Source organism: Podarcis erhardii (genome assembly GCF_964252035.2).
Source record: "Podarcis erhardii genome assembly, chromosome: 16".
NCBI classification, from domain to species: Eukaryota; Metazoa; Chordata; class Lepidosauria; order Squamata; family Lacertidae; genus Podarcis; species Podarcis erhardii.
In genome coordinates this window covers 19074006-19090210 of record NC_138514.1, presented here as the reverse complement: position 1 = coordinate 19090210, position 16205 = coordinate 19074006, and the positions used below count along the sequence as shown (strand labels likewise).

Below are 16205 nucleotides of genomic sequence, written 5' to 3'. Positions count from 1 at the left end.
CTTACCTGAAAGTAAGCTCTGTTTAACTGAGTGGGATTAAGAGCATAAGAACATCTGTTAGGGAGTCTTTAATCATAATTCCTGAATTGCAGTGGGTTGGACTACATGACCTCTGCGGTCCCTTCCAACTCTACAATGCTATTTTTCCATAAGAAGAGTCCTGCTGGATGAAGCCAAAGGCTTATCTGCAGTTGGGCATCCCGTTCATACAGTGGCCAACCAAATGCTCTCATGGGAAGCCCATGAGCACAACCACACTCTTCTCACTTGTGATTCCCACCAACTGGTATTCAAAGTCACACTCCCTTCAACAATGGAGACAAAATACATGCATAAGTTGCACTGTAAATTGAGGACAGGGGAAGAACTCCCCCCGTCCATTTACTATTATTTACAGAATTTCCATGCCACCTTTTCCCAACACGAAATCTCCTAAGAAACACACAGTATGACAATACCATCATCAACCATCAGAAAGTGTTGTTGCTATAGCTCTAAAAAATGCAACTGTTCCCAAAACAATACACAGATAAATGGTCAAGAACAGAGACAAATGTGCTAGTTGTCCTAGCTTTTGAAAGGAGCAAGCAATTATTCACCTACGTCTGAGAGGATGACAGGGATGGAGTCATGCGGGTCTCTGGTGGGAGGGCATCCCAAAATTCTGGAGCTAACTGTAGCCTTACATTGGTTGACAGCATGAAATATGGGACGCTCCATCTCTTTGGAGGAGCTGGCTGGCTGGTTAAATGGCCCTCATTCTATTTTGTAGATGTTGGCTTCCACAAGGGAGTGACAAGCCTGTGTCCTCTGGTCAGGAGGGCTCTGAATAAGCTACTGGTGCTTACCCACCAAGAAGGTAGCCTGACCTTCATCTGAGTCCTCAGCTGTGTGCTGCAAAGCCCTCAAGTCATGGATTTCCCAAAGCGGTTCCACAAGAATACTAGTTATCAAATAGGGCTATAAAGTGATAAAACACCAGCTCTGGTACAATATCCTACCCCCCCCCCCCCGCTCTTCCTCACGTGCTTCACATCTACAGAGGAGAAAAGGACAGCACGATTCCATAGACAACTCAGGATTTAGAGAAAGTGATTAAGGAGGATCAAAGAAAGAGGTAGTGGCTAAGCTCTGTTGATGAAGAGAATCTTGATTGTCGGCTGTTGTTTTTAATAAAAATAATTAACTGCATGGCATCCAGAGAGAAGGCAGGAGGCTTGCAAATTTCACCATTCTTGGAACATGACAGTTTGGCCTATGCCTTTCAAAATTATGAAGAAAAAATATATATTCTTAAGCTACTTGAGAACACTGACATCCGCAGCCTGTATGACGTGGAACCTTTGGCCCTCTTGCATGCCTAATTGTTCATAAGGATAGAAGAGATGGAAGGGACATTGCTTAGTGGTGGAGCATCTCATTTTCATTCAGAAAGTCCCAGGTTCAGCCCCTGGCATCTCCAAACAGGGCCAGACAAGACCTTGCCTGAAGCCATGGGAGAGCCACTGCCAGCTACTGAAGACAGTATTGAGCTAGCTTGCTGTTTCCCAAACTTGGGTCTCCAGCCATTTTCAAACTACAGTTCCCATCATCCCTGACCACTGGTCTTGCCAGCTCAGGTTGATGGGGGTTGTAGTCCAAAAACAGCTGGAGACCCAAGTTTGGGAAACAGCGAGCTAGATGGATCATTGATCTTACTTAGTATAAGGCAGCTTCTTGTGATGGCTCCCAGGGGATGGAGGTGTTCAGATGCCTGATCCAATCACTCAAGTAACTTTTTCTGACCCACCACAAGACCCCACTGATTTTGGGTGGAGTGTGTTGGGGAATAAATTAGACACAGAACTGTGTAGTGGGGCAGAAGCACCCTGTTGGGGATGGCAACCAGCCCATCCTTGCTTAGCAGAGCAATCATTTTATGACTGGAGTGGGGGGGGCATTAATCTCCTCCTCCACAAATCTGCATGGGTATGTCCTGTGTGTGTGCAAGAGAGTATGTGAAAATAGAATGTGGAGTAATCACATATACTTTGGGCAATGCCTGCCACTGGTTTCCTGGGGATTGGCCAGGGTTGAATGCATTCCTTAGTGTAATTTGCTAGATTATCTGGGCCATTTTCATCTCACTTGGCCACCCAAACTGGGAATATGCTCTAGAGTCTCCTGCACCTCCAGAGGGAACTACAGCTTGTTCTCAATTGGGCCTGGAGTCCAGGAAGGACCGCAGCTCAGTGGCAGAGATTCTGCCTAGTATGCAGAAGGTTGTGGATTCAATTCCCAGTGGCTGAAAGTTGAAAGGCCCTGGAAGTGTGTTATACTGAATCAGACCTTTGGTTCCTTTAGCTCACTCTTTTCTGACTGAAAGTGGCTCTCCTGGGCTTCAGATGGGGAGCACTTTCAGCTCTGCCTGGTGATGTTGGGAATCATATCGGCTTGCAAAGGATGTGTTTCTCACCTGAGATGGATCCTGCTTGATCTTGGAGCTGCCCCTGTTGCTAGAGTAGCTGGCATCTTTAACTGACGGGCTTCCAAGTTTTAAGAATATACAAAGCTGTTGTATGCTGAATCAGGACCTTTGTACAGCTAGCACAGTCTTACCTACGCTGAATGGCAGAAGCTCACCTGGGGATGTTCCCAGTCCTATCTGGAGATGCTGAAACAGGTTACAGCCCTAGCAACTGCCCAGCTCTACCATCTTCCTGCACTAACGATGCTAAGTTGGCCTTCTATGTATATTCAGCAGCTAGAGCCATTTGGTCCTTGAATTGCAGTTATACCCAAAAGCAAACAATCAGGCTGATAAATAAAGAGCATTAAATGTCCCAGAATAGATGTACTTCCACTGGACTGCTGAGACTCGGCAGGAGCTTTTATGGTCTACTGGGCCAATAATCCTGCTTTTAAAGCTGCTTTAAATATGTATTTGAGTAATCCAGTCCTTAGAAAAAGGCCTGTAAACATGAGTCCTAGCAGCCAGCGGCACGGCTTGAGGAGGCCTGTCCCACCAGCCCATTGAGGGTTATTTAAAGGGTAGCTGATTCCCCTCTTTAATTAGGTACAAAATTGGCACCATAAAGCAAATGGCTTTAATACTCCAGGCAGTGCTGAACAGCAGGAACTTGGAGGGAGAGTGATGCCGAGTGAAAGGGCAGGTGGTTCCTGTCCACCACCCATTGCAAACACTTCACAATCAGCATAAATCTTTTTTTAACCAGCTGGGTTATTAGGAATGCTGCTAATACAGTGGGGTTTGCATCTAACCGCCTCTCTTTAAGATAGGAAATTCACTGGATCAAAAAAATCCAAAAATGAAAGACTGCTGTTATGAGCAGGAATGGGTTTATCCGTCATTTTCAGTTTCTCTTGATTTCTCATTCTTCCAGTTCTAAGTTTAGTTCTCCACATTGCCACAACAGTTTGTGAATATGTATATCTTTATTCGCAAAAAATTCTCATGACTCATACACATAATCTCCCAATAGACACACATTTGTATGCAATGTCTCTTAATCTATGCACTTTTGCAAAGCATTTTCTCCCCATATACTGCATTTTCCCATGTCATTTTCAAGAAATGTACATTTATATGCATTTTTGTACACATTACTTGGCTGGAGAACTGCACTGCAATTTTTAGAGAAACGCAATTTTCAAAGCATGTATGTGTTTCGCTTCCCATATTGTTTTGGAAAGTATTCACTTTTAAACCTGGACTGAATCAAATTTCACGAGCCGTTCCTTGTTACCATTTTGATCCAGTTATTTCACATTACGCAATCTGGCTCAAGACTGACTGTGACAGATCTTTGTCAACAACTGTCACGGTTACAACAATGCATCTCGGAACCAAGCCTTGTGAGGAATGGTTGAAGGAGCTGGGTCTGTTTAGCTTGGAGAAGAGAAGATTGAGAGGTGCTCTGATAGTCTTCTTCAAATATCTGAAGGGACAGATGGACAATGGAGCAAGCTTGTTTTCTGCTGCTCCAGAGGGTAGAACCTGAACCGTTGGATTCAAATGACAAGGAAAGAGATCCTGACTGAATGTTATAAAAGTTTCTGCTTTGACCATGAAATGGACTCCTTCAGAAGGTGGTGGACTCTCCTTCACTGGAGGGTTTTAAAGAAAGGTTGGGTGGCCCTCAGTCAGGGAAGCTTTAACTGTGATTTCTGCACTAGAGGGGTTGAACTAGATGACCCTTGGGGTACCTTTCAACTCTACACATCTATGAGTCTATGATAATAATTTGCATACACAGGACCTTATAGAGTTTGATGAGCTGCAGTTCCATTTGGCAAGGAGGAGGGCAATGGGTATCAGATATGCAGAAGGCAACAAGTTAATCCATCTGCTTCTTAATCTAAAATCACCCTGTGCTTTTTCTTTTTCTCCATTTGCAGTCCCACTACCGCCCCTTCTATGTCAACAAGGGCAATGGAGTCACTTCTAATGAAGCACCTTGATCCTAGACGATTACAAGAGGAGTCTGTTGTGCTAGGAGAGGAAGAACATATGAAAATTTTCATGGATGTCTCTACTGCTGCTGCTGTATTAACCATGCTGTTTTAATCTTTTTTCTTTCTTATTTTTTGTAATTGATGGGAGGTGGAGAATGGTGCTCTAGGAAGAAGATGCAGTAGTGCATGCCCCATTCTAGGAGGGAATGAAGACCGTCTCCCTAGCTGTATTAGGGCACCGTCATGTTATTCTTGGTAACAGCTTTTCAGCCCCTGAGAAAATAACCCCAAATGCAAAAACCTAGTTCTATAATGCATCCCTTTCCCCCTACCTATCTGCTAGGTGTCTAGTAGGGAAGATGAAATCTGAGCTGGGCATCACTTTTCTTCCCACCAGAAGGTCTGTGCCACGCCGCTGGAATTCTCAACATAACCACTATTGCTTTCATCCAGCTTTCTGTTTGTTATAACTGCACCCACTCCCATCGGATACGCCCTGTTGACTTTTAATGGAGGCTCTTGCTGTGTAGACGCAACCCCAACAACCTGTTTGCTAATAACAACAGCAATAAAAGAAAAAACCCACAAACTTCTAACAATTCCTTGTTGCTACTTAACCGGGCATGGGCTGTGAATTGATAGGCAAAAGGATGCGTGGTGGTCCATTGATACATACTCCCTCCCTCCAGCCATCCAGCTTCTCAAATTATAGAAGAAAGTGGGCGAAATCTATCCTGCTAATGGAAGATTGATTAGATGTCTCAGCTATTCCCTTCCCCTCAACCCTCTGATGATATTGGCTGATATGCTCTGGTTCACTTGTTTTGTTTTATTATCTAGAAGAAGAGTTATTACTGGAAGTTCTGAGATTTATTCTTACAATGCTACAACGGGACTCTCTTTCTCTCTCTCTGTATGTGTGTGTGTGTGTGTGTGTGTGTGTGCATGTGCACCTACTGTTGCAAACTGAATCAGTGTGAGGTGACAACCAGGGCAAGGGTGTTGCTGTGGCTTGTACCGTCCTAACCAAAGAGCTACAGTCATCATGGGAACCATTTCACCCAGTCCCTAGAATTGGTACCCAAGCTTGAAGGTCACTGGCCATCTCCTACGAAGTCCTAAGAGCCTCAATCTTCAGTGGAAACTGGACACATTTTAAAGCACTTGGGCTCTTCCTTTATGGGTTCAAATAGGCCACAACTTTATTGGTTACAGATGTGAGCAGTTTGGCTTAGGCATTGGGTGAAGCCAGGCTATATCTTGACTCTCACCTGTCTGCAGGAAGTCCATCTAAGGGTAAACGACCAATAAGGGGAGCCCTATGACTTACATCAAGTAGGGATACCCTGAAAGGTCCCCATTGGGGTCATGGCATGGCCCTAGCCCATGTCCAGGCATTGGACAGGATCCACACCCCTGGATCCCTTTAACAGGATACCCTTATCGAGGAGGGGCAGGTGGAGGCTACAACCTCCCCTCCATCCAAACAAAGGCTTACTCAATGCCTAACCTCACAAAGTTGTGACAATTGCTACAAGGCAGGCAAAAACCCAATGGCTGGTGCCAGTTTGCCGAGTGGAAAAAATTCCTACCCGGCCCCAACAATATGGCGGTTGACATTTGTCCATAGCAAGGTCATGTCAGAGCAAAGCATGAAAAGAGGGTGGGTGGCTTGGGAGATCCGGCAAAAGGTTGAGAGAGGAGAGGTCCCCAACCACTCTGTGGTTAAATTTCCTGTGGCCATGCCCCCACTGGTGCTGATTGGCCAGCTGGGCCACACTGGGCATGACCCTACCCAGTGCCAGTGATGTGGCTGGGACAGCACCAGGGCGGCATCAACTCCCCGTCCCCACGCTGGATCACTGCAGGGGCCTGGATGGCTGGACACAACACCGCCCACCAAAAAAGGTGAGTGGACTTATTGTTCACACCTGTTCTTTATACCAGCTTGCTTTCCCCCCACCTGATACCTGGAAATATACACGCTCACTCACACAAACAAACAAACAAACAAACAAACAAACAAACACACAGATCATCTAACAGAGGTCACACCTTTTGCATGCTGGAAATTACCTTGTAGCTAAGCCCTCTGCAGAAAGAAGCAAGACCCTCCCCACTTAAACTACACTCTGCTCTTAAACCAGTGCTTTAGACTTTTAAAAGTTTATGGTGTGAAAGATCTTGACACTAGGACCCCTTATATTCTGGGGAGTTCTTATTTTTTGAAGAAGAAATGTTCCAAAATGCAGAAAATGAGGCAGGTTTTAAGAAGTCTGAGAAATGTGGGGGAATGTATAGATAGAGATGTATTTCACTGAAAGGGAATTTAAAGTATATAGTTCAACAAAGCCCCTAAGGACTTTGTCTCACTTCTAAACAGTTCCTTAGAGGGGGAAGCACCTCTCATCCAAGGTCCTATTGATACCATCTGTAGAAAAAGATTTCGTAACCCGCTGAAGCAATTTTCTCTGTAGCCCAACCTGTTCTTCCCTGACAACCACCCTGAATTTTGTTTGTCACTGTTTTGGACTGTTCTTGCTTTGTTGTTGCTTTCATTTCAGGGTGAAAGTTCTTTAAGGTAATAAAAATTATGCAGTAGTGTTTTTTAAAAATAAACAAACAAGGCAGAGAAAGAGAGAGCTCAGAGCAGGTTGCTAGATCTCATGATGGTGACTGATTTGCCTTGTTCTGTTAGTGCACTATGAAGCCTCCCCACCCCACTCAATTTAACATAATCATTTTTTATGTTGGAAAAAGAATGCCTGTAAGTTATCCATGAAGACAGCTGGAGAGAGGCCAGTTGAGAACAGGCTGATGAGAGCATCACTTCCAGGTTTCCAGTGAGCAAGAGAGACATGCCTTATATCTCCCCTCCCATTCCACAGAGACAACGCAGAATTTTATCATTTGCATTCCTATCCACATTTCCGTGTCCCAAAGAAGTCAATTGAGGCTGCCCTTCCTTAGCTATTGCCACTGAAATAAAGCCACGTAATTGGGGATACGGATCTATTGCTAACCTGCGGGATGAGGCATAATGCAAGCAAAACGCATTTGCATCAGCACAGTTTAAGATGGCAAAATAGACTACCTGAAGTCTTGTTCCCCTTGTAATCGCTGCCTGAAAGTCCTCATGCATTTGCAATTTCTTCCTCATGGTGTTGATGATCTCGATTAAGCATGGTGGATTAGCATGCAGGAAAGAGGGAGCTTTTGCAAGACCAGTGTTGCTTCAGCTGGCAAAGCTTATTTTGCTTATTCCCAAATGCCTTTTTTTTAAAAAAGGTGTCACTGAGAGAAAAAAATACAACACTCCAGGTGAAGCTAGAGCAAATAAGCAAAGTATAAGTGGCAGACATGACCTGAATGGATAGCTCAATTGGTTAGAGTATGGTGCTGATAATGGCAAGGTTGCAGGTTTGATTCCCATAAGGGACAGCTTCATATTCCTGCATTGCAAGGGGTTGACGTTCCCCAGGATCCCTTACAATTATTTGATTCTATGAATGTGGTGTGAAAGGAAATCAAAACCAGCGGATCACCAAAAGAGAGTGTGCTTTGCAGATCCTCCTTTTAAACTCCCTCTTAGTCATCTGCGTATTGGAAGAATCCAAAGCAACAACTAACCCAACAACCCACTGTTGCCAAAATGGTCCTCTTCCATAAAGAGCTCTTAATTTGCGCTTGTTCCTCTCCAGAAAATGATTCTGGGGCTGAACCTCAGACTGGACGTGATGAAGTCAACAATGCCTTGTATGAAGTATGTCTTGCTAACCAGACAGGCAACTCCACACATCCAGGGCCCCCCAAAAGGGTACATAAATGACTTAAGGAATTCATAACAATAAAATTAACAAATTATGAATTAGTAATAATAAAGTCCTGGCTGAAGAGGGCTGGCTGTAAGGCAGGCCTGATCCACAACAAGCAGGACCTCTTTAGGGATCCATCCCTGGTTGCAAAATGAGATGCAAATTATCAGAGGGAGGCGAGCGTCTCAAGGGAGCTAGCTTGGAAGGGCTTGAATTTTTTTATTTTTTTATTTTTGCAGATTTCTGTACTTTGAATTTGAGGTGTGTGTGTGTGTGTGTGTGTGTGTGTGTGTGTGTTGTCACACTGTTCTGCCTTTTGTTTTACAACATTCCCTGTTCTGGATGATATGGCAATTTAGAGGCTTTTTGAGGCGGAGGTGCTGGTTTAAAACACTAATAGTGACAAGTTAATGTTAATTGACTTCAAAAAGGAGGTTTATGCAGACGACTTTGCTTTGTAAATGTCCCTGAAAATGGAACAGTAGAACTTAAAAAAAATAAAAATAAAATATTGTTTTTCTCCATTTGGAATGATTTATTTTCCTTTGCCAGATGTTTCATTTGTACAAAAATTCACTTCTGCTTCCGCATAAACCTGTGCTTGGATGTTGCACATGGCATCCCATGTGCATACAATTTAGTTTTCCTTCGTATGCAGTGAGGACTTTGCAGGAATTCTCTTACAGGTGACGTTGTGTTATAATGTTTTAATATATCTTTTTTTCTTTCTTGGCCAAAGTGGCAGAGGTGCTTTCTTTGTGGGGAGGGGGCAGTGAGGCCGTACCCTGTTGGTGAACAAAGGGGGAGAGCAGAAGTGTGGCGATCACACAGGGTCCCCGGACATTTCACCGTCTATTGATCCCTGTGCCACCATTTTATTTCTTGCTGCCACCACCTAGGCCCTACCTGGTACAATACTGAGTCCAGTCATGGTTAAATTGGAACATAAACTTCTGTTTATTTATTGCAGTTTAACAAGCGTGTGGTTTCATAAACGGTATCGGTCAATTACAATCATGGGTTGCCTATCCAGTCCTATAACTTCCACTAGCTGCTCTCACTCACTAAACCACCTCTCAGATATTTACTTGTCTTCCTAGCCCCTAACTGTTCCTGACTCAGCTTATTTCGCTACACTAACTCAACCTACCCACAACTCTATCCCAATTCACTTGCACTCCAACCAACCACCCAACTCCTAACAAACACCTCTCCCAGAGCTGGTTTTATAGTCCCACTGACTCCACCCCCCTGGGTCCTGATTGGGTAACCTGTTTAACTATTTCTCCTCCAACACTCTCATATATTAACATCACAAGAAGTAAAAGCAGAAAATTCATGGGCTGTAGAGTCCCATTCTGTAGCTTCCCTCTCCAGTGCAATCTTGTTGCTAATCTTCTCTGCATCTAAATGTTAGACCCAGTCAAGAAAATAATAATGGGTATAATTTGACACTAGGCCTACTCAGATTAGAACAACTGAAATGAATGAGCATGAGAGTTAGAATAGCTCAGTTGGTTAGAGGGTGGTGCTGAGAACACCAAGGTCGCAGGTTTGATCCCTGTATGGGACAGCTGCATTGCAGGGGTTTGAACTAGATGATCCTCAGGATTACTTCCAACTGTATAAATGCACCCACCCACACCCCTGTTGATTTCAATCCATCTACTCTGAGTTCATGCTAGTTGCATGCCACCAATTGTCATTATTTTGGAACAAAAGTTGCCAGCTTCCACCAGTTCCTGGAGTTGACCCTTTTGACAGCATCTTCATCTGCAGATGTATTACACACAGGAACACAGGAAGCTGTCATAGTGAGTCAGACCAGTACTCTATCTGGCTCAATATTCCTGCCACTGACTGCCAGCAGCTCTGAAGGGTTTCAGACTGCAGTCTCTTCTCCTAGCCCTGCATGGAGATGCCAGCAATTGGCCCTGGAACCTTTTGCAGGCAAAGCAGCTGGTCTACTACCAAACTCTTCCCTAAATATAATATAATATTACATTACGAGCAGGAGGCCACATCTATTCCCATGCTGTGTAGAAAGTGGTGTTTTGCTTTGTTGATTTCTTCAGATCAAGCTGCCTGAAGGACACAGGAGCAGATAGATAATTTAACAAATTCTTGGAAGATATATAACTGTAAATGGCGACTGGTCACAATGGCTGCATCACCTCCAGGATCAATTCTGGTCACTAGTCACTGGATCATGAGCAGGAGAGGGCTATTGTGCTCATTTCCTGCTTATGGGCATCCCAGAAAAAGCATATGCTTAATCACCATGAGAACTGTATGCTGGGCTTCATAGATGTTTGCCCTGATCTCCTTATGTACTTAATGGCGCCAAACATTAAAAATAAGAACCACCTGCAGCCCTTGGAAATGATTTGCTTGTTTTGTAAAGTTCAGGGCTCATCCTAAAAATAAAAGGTTTCAAATATTGTATTTTATTGTGGTTCGAGGACCTGATCCCCACTTTGTGGAATAAAGACACACGGACACAGTGTATAAGGTTAATGGGCAAGAAAAGGCCACAACTTTATTGATTACAGCAAGTGAGAAGGTATTGGCTTAGGCATTGGACCACGACAGATTGACTCCACCCACTCGGAGAGGGGTGAGCCTAAAGGGGGTTTATTCACCAGTAGGTGGAGCCTGTTGATGCTAATACAACTATAAGCTCTCCCCTGATGTCACCGAGGGTCGTGCCATGGCCCCCCGCCACACAGGCATCGGACAGGATCCATGACCGCCGGAGAAGGTGAAAAGTGAGGCGGAATGGCTGGCGCAGCGGTATCTTAAACTGCAAACCACGCCCCCTACAAGCCGCCCCGTTGGGAGCTTACCTGTGGGTATGGTGCGCCAGCCAGGTGAGTGGGGCAGGGGGCATAATGCCCCCTGCATAACGCAGAAATCGCATCCCGCCCACAAAACCTCCCCTCCGTGAGGAGGAGAGGCTTTATCAAAAGCAAGGAAACACTAGAAAGGGGGGGGGAGAGTTTGTGAAGTGAATGATCAATATTACAACCTCCTTGAATAGCATCTCATAAGAGGAAGATAGGGGTTGATTCCTGTCTGCTTCTTTATGTGTTCCTTGTGTTTTTTTAAAAATATATATATATATTGTTTTGAAACTTTGCCTATAATGAACTGACAGGTCAGAGGTGTTTCACGGAGAGGGGCTTGAGAGAAGATGGCTATAAATTCTCCTCATTTATCCTACGCATGTCGGCTTATTGGCTCTTCCCCATCCATTCTGCTTGCTGCATCCATTACTGTTATTACTGTGATTAAAAGGCAATCAAAGGAAATCTTCTCCTATTCCTAAAATGGCTGCCAATGCTTTCCTTCCAGCTCTCAGAGATGCAAGCAAAGGGTGTTTCAGGCAGCAGCTGCTGACTTATTTCAGTTTCCAGGGAGGAAGTAACAAAGGAAATGCAGAGTTTCGCCTGGTCTGGCACACAAGCCCTACTCCTGAGGAGAAGGCTGTCAATGGCTGCTGGCCATGATGAATATAGCCTGCTTGCACAGTCAGAGGCAGTTATGCTCTGAATGCCAGTTGCTGGAAGCCACAAGAGGCGAAGGTGCTCTTGTGCTCAGGTTCTGCTTGCTGGTTTTCTGCAGGCATCTGGCTGGCCACTGTGAGAACAGGATGCTGGACTTGATGGGTCATTGGCCTGATCCAGCAGCCAGGTTCTTCTTATGTTCAGGGCACCACTGAAATTTGAAAGCCCAAAGTCTGCCATTGGCCATAGCTCTTCCCTTGTGATGGCTGCCTTAGAACAATCTTGTCCCTATTGGGCCCTTAGCTCACTTCAGCTCCTGGCAAGACAGTTGTGTGTGTCTGTTGCCATGTTCAGAATTCAGCATTCTGAGCCTGGAGGGGTGGGGTGAACTGGGAAACGTATTTCCTTCAAAAAGGTTTGCTTTTTTAAAAAATTGTCCTGTGAGACTTCTAATGCCAGATAACCCCAAGATATTCTCTGAAGGCTCAAAAGATTGCTGAACATATATTTGTAACAGTTTTGCCAAACTTTGGATTGATTGGGGTTGGAACGGGGATGTTTCTGCCTGGAAATTCTCAGCTGCATGAAAAACCAAGCACCATTACTCTGGAAATCATTTCTGAAACTCAGAATATGAAATTAAACACACGAGTGCATGCAGGTCAGGAAGATGCCCTGGGAATCAACATTTTCTAGGTCACCAGAGAGTTCTGTAGGGATAACAGCCACCCTGGGAATTGCATATCTCAATGCCTCGTACACCTGGGACACCATTAGCAAGTTCAGCACAGGCACAAGGAAGCCCTGGGACATTTATTTCCCAAGGTAAGTGACATCCCTGCTGAGTACTTGGTTGTCCTAGAAAACTATTCTCAGGTCTCTAGTCCCTGGCACCCTGTCATTTCAGTATTACATATACCTGGGAGGACTGGGCATCCCACAGAGATGTCTCCTGATCACTCTAGCTGTTGCCCCACCACTACCAAGTAAATTTTGGGTCAAGAGCAGAGGGCAAGGCTCAAGGGTTTATGAATGGGAGGATGGGGGTGGGGTGGGGTGGGGGCGTAATTGGGTCATTGAGAATAAGGCAACATTTCCTAATTCCAAAATTCCATTGAAATTAGTTGGGAAAGGAAAGTATTTTCCAAAGGAGGGAATGGAAGGAGGAAGGAACTCACATTATCCAAGCTCAGTTCCTAATTGTGTCAAGTCAGGGACTTCCGGGTTGGCGCCATTGCCGAATGGCGGACTCCCTCCGAGCTCCGGAGGGAGCCTGCTCGGCAGGGGCTGGGTCCTACCGCGCCGGCGATGCGGGGACCCTCAAAAACCATGGGCGCTGAAACCCATGGACATGGTGACTCGGCGGGCACCGTTTGCGCCCCCCGACCCGTGAAGGAGCCTTTTTAAAGGCTACGGAGCGGGGGACGGGGGGTGGTGTGGTGCTATGAGTCCTCCGCTTCCCCTGCCGAGCGAAGCCGCATGCCATTTGACGGAGAGCGCTGACTTCTTCCATTGAAAATTTGGACTAAAAAGAACAACCCGTGAGTAATTGGGAAATCGGATTTAAAAGGAAAAAAAAAATTAAAATTTGGAACGAGCGGGGGAGGTGCAAAAAGGAAGTCCGTCTCCCCCCTGCTGTAGAGGATTTAAAGCAAGGATTTGACAACTAAGATCGAGAGCTATTTTATATTGATAAAGTTATTAATTTCAAGATGGAAAATTATAAGACTGTGCTGGAGGAGAAAAGTGGAACGTGTGAGCTAAAACGCAACCCCCCCGGGAACCGGGAGCGATCCGTGAGAGCGCCTGGTGAGGAGAAATAGAAGCTTTGACAGCTGTCAAAGGAGCTGTCAAAGTTGAAGAATAAAAAGAGAACTTTGTTACGAGGACTTTGCCGGTTACATTTGTTACAATTTGATATAAATTGTTGAAAACAAGGGATAACAAGTTACTTTGACTGTTGGGTGTGATCTGGAAGGAAACTGAGTTACCATAATCCCTCTAGAGGGGCTGTGGGACACTACAAGTATTGCTGGCATGGAATTTGAATAGGACTTTTTATCTCCTGGGAAAACTGCAGAAATGGAACACTATTTTGTCTACAGAGGTCTCTACACTAAAGGAGACAATAGATTTATCTATTGAAGAATGGAAGGGACTTGACATAAGGTTTTGTTCCTGAATAACAAAGCCTCTGTAGAGGAACTAGAAGCTTTTGGAATTAGAACATTTTTGCAGTGGAGCAGGAAAAGAAACCAGAGGAAAGTGAGGAGAGAGAACAACAAGAACAACAAGAACAACAAGAATTGGACAAAGCTGGAAGTGGGAACATTTGGGACATCCAGATTTGAAAGGTCTAAAGAAATAAAATTGGAGTTTTACTCTTAAATATAGAGATCTGGATGGAAAAAATGGACCTTCTTGAGACAGAGTCCTTCCAAGATTGGATGTTCGAAATTAAAGACGACCAAAAGATGGTAAAGACTATTAAAAAGACGGCAAAGTGGAGTTGTGAAGGATTTCAGCCTAGATGTGGGATCTCCAGGACGACAGCAGACATTGATGGACATTGGGGAACGCAACCGGGAAAGGGGGGAGGGAAATTTGGAATCCAAAGGGTGTATAATTATACTTTTTTTTTTATTCTATTCTGTTCTGCATATTCAAGAGGGGAACTCGTGGAAGGGAACAGGGGTCGATTTTAGGGGATGGAAAAATATTTTTAACATTGGGTCAATGATAATAAGTCTAAAATTTGGGGTAAGAACTTGCTGAATCTATTTGAAGGAATTGGAATACAAGAGGGGGTGGGGTGGGGAAGTCCTTGAAAGATGCTAATGAAAATAAGGTTTAAAAGTAAATGTTTTATTTTTTCTTTTTCTTTTTTTTGTTATATTTGGAAACTTTCAATAAATATTATTTTTTTAAAAAAAAAAAAACTAATTGTGTCAAGTCAGTCGCTGAATACAGTCGTACCTTGGCTCCCGAATGCCTCAAACCCAGAAATAAGTGTTCCAGTTTGAGAACGTTCTTTGGAACCCGAACATCCAATGGGGCTTCCGTGGCTTCTGATTGGCTGCAGGAGCATCCTGCAGCCAATCAGAAGACACGCCTTGGTTTCCGAACATTTTGGAAGTCGAACGGATTCAGTCTGACTTCCAAGGTACCACTGTACTTGATATCCCAGGTGAGTCAGTTCATGCAACCATTGCTGGTGTCAGGTTTCAGTGGGTCTTGGGTGTGGTGCCCTGAGGGCCCCCTCAATGAAGTCCCCATTTACCCCTTCCCTACGTCCAAGTGAGCAGAGGATGCATGCGAAGGATGCTGCCACCTCTCCTCATAACTTGTTATTGCTTGAGAGCTCAGGGAGGGCAGGTGAATAGGCAGTGGCAGCACAGCAAGGTGCAGCAGCAGCAGCTGAGCCCTGAAGAAATGTGGGTCTTGGCAGGTGCCCAGCAATGCCGACCTCCAACACCGGCCTTCATGAGTTACCCAGCCTAATCCATAAAAGCAGCAGGAACTAGGGTGCACACACAGATGTGCCCAGCAGGGGTCATTGTTCCACTGCAATTCATCTGTGCCATTCGGTCTGTGCTGCTGTTCGTCTGTCTTTGCTATTTGGCGGGGGGGGGGTGTTCAGCAGCCCCACCTGCCAACACATCTGCTTGCTTGGATAGTCAAGGAAGTGTGGTGAGAATTTAGTTGCCCTGGCTTATGGGAAGCTGGACGTGGAAGAGGATGCACCGATTCAGAATCAGGTCTTTGCTTATGGCAAGGTGGAATTCAGGTTTCGGGAGTATAGGAATTCGATGCATTACAACTCCAGGCATTTACCTCTGGCTCACAGGATGGATTGGATTGATTGATTATATTTCCCTTCTGCTTTTCATTCAAATGGACCCCAAAGTGGCTGACAAACAATAAAGAACAATAACACAATAGGAAGTAATAGAACATCACAAATGCAGCGTAAATCATATAGAATGATTAACAAATCATCTTGGAAACAATCTATAAAACTCTGTTAAAAAAGCAACAACTAAAAAAATAAGCTAAACACCCTTTGGAAATACAGTGGTACCTCGGGTTACAGACACTTCAGGTTACAGACACTGCTAACCCAGAAATAATACCTCAGGTTAAGAACTTTGCTTCAGGATGAGAACAGAAATTGTGTGGCGGCAGCAGGAGGCCCCATTAGCTAAAGTGGTACCTCAGGTTAAGAACAGTTTCAGGTTAAGAATGGACCTCCAGAACGAATTAAGTTCTTAACCCGAGGTACCACTGTAGCTCCCTTATGAAGGCTCCTAGAGCTGGAGGGTGGAACAAGGCAGCTGGGAAAAGCTATTACCTGCTGGCCATCACAGACTGTCTCCCCCCTCACCTTTGCTACTCTTCTGTCACATAATTTTTTGAGGAGAAGCCACGA

At 44.8% G+C, this 16205-nt stretch overlaps 1 protein-coding gene across 3 annotated transcripts in view; it reads left to right on the top strand.

The window, feature by feature from the left end:
- The window catches only part of TRIM29 (tripartite motif containing 29), a 46829-nt gene extending 38035 nt beyond the window's left edge, over nucleotides 1-8794 (top strand). For all 3 annotated transcript variants that reach the window (XM_081843132.1, XM_081843133.1, XM_081843131.1), the window contains one exon: nucleotides 4399-8794. In XM_081843132.1, the coding sequence (XP_081699258.1) occupies nucleotides 4399-4461 (63 nt within the window). In that variant the 3' untranslated portion in view covers nucleotides 4462-8794. The remainder of the gene's footprint in view (nucleotides 1-4398) is intronic.
- The last annotated feature ends 7411 nt before the right edge of the window (nucleotides 8795-16205 follow it).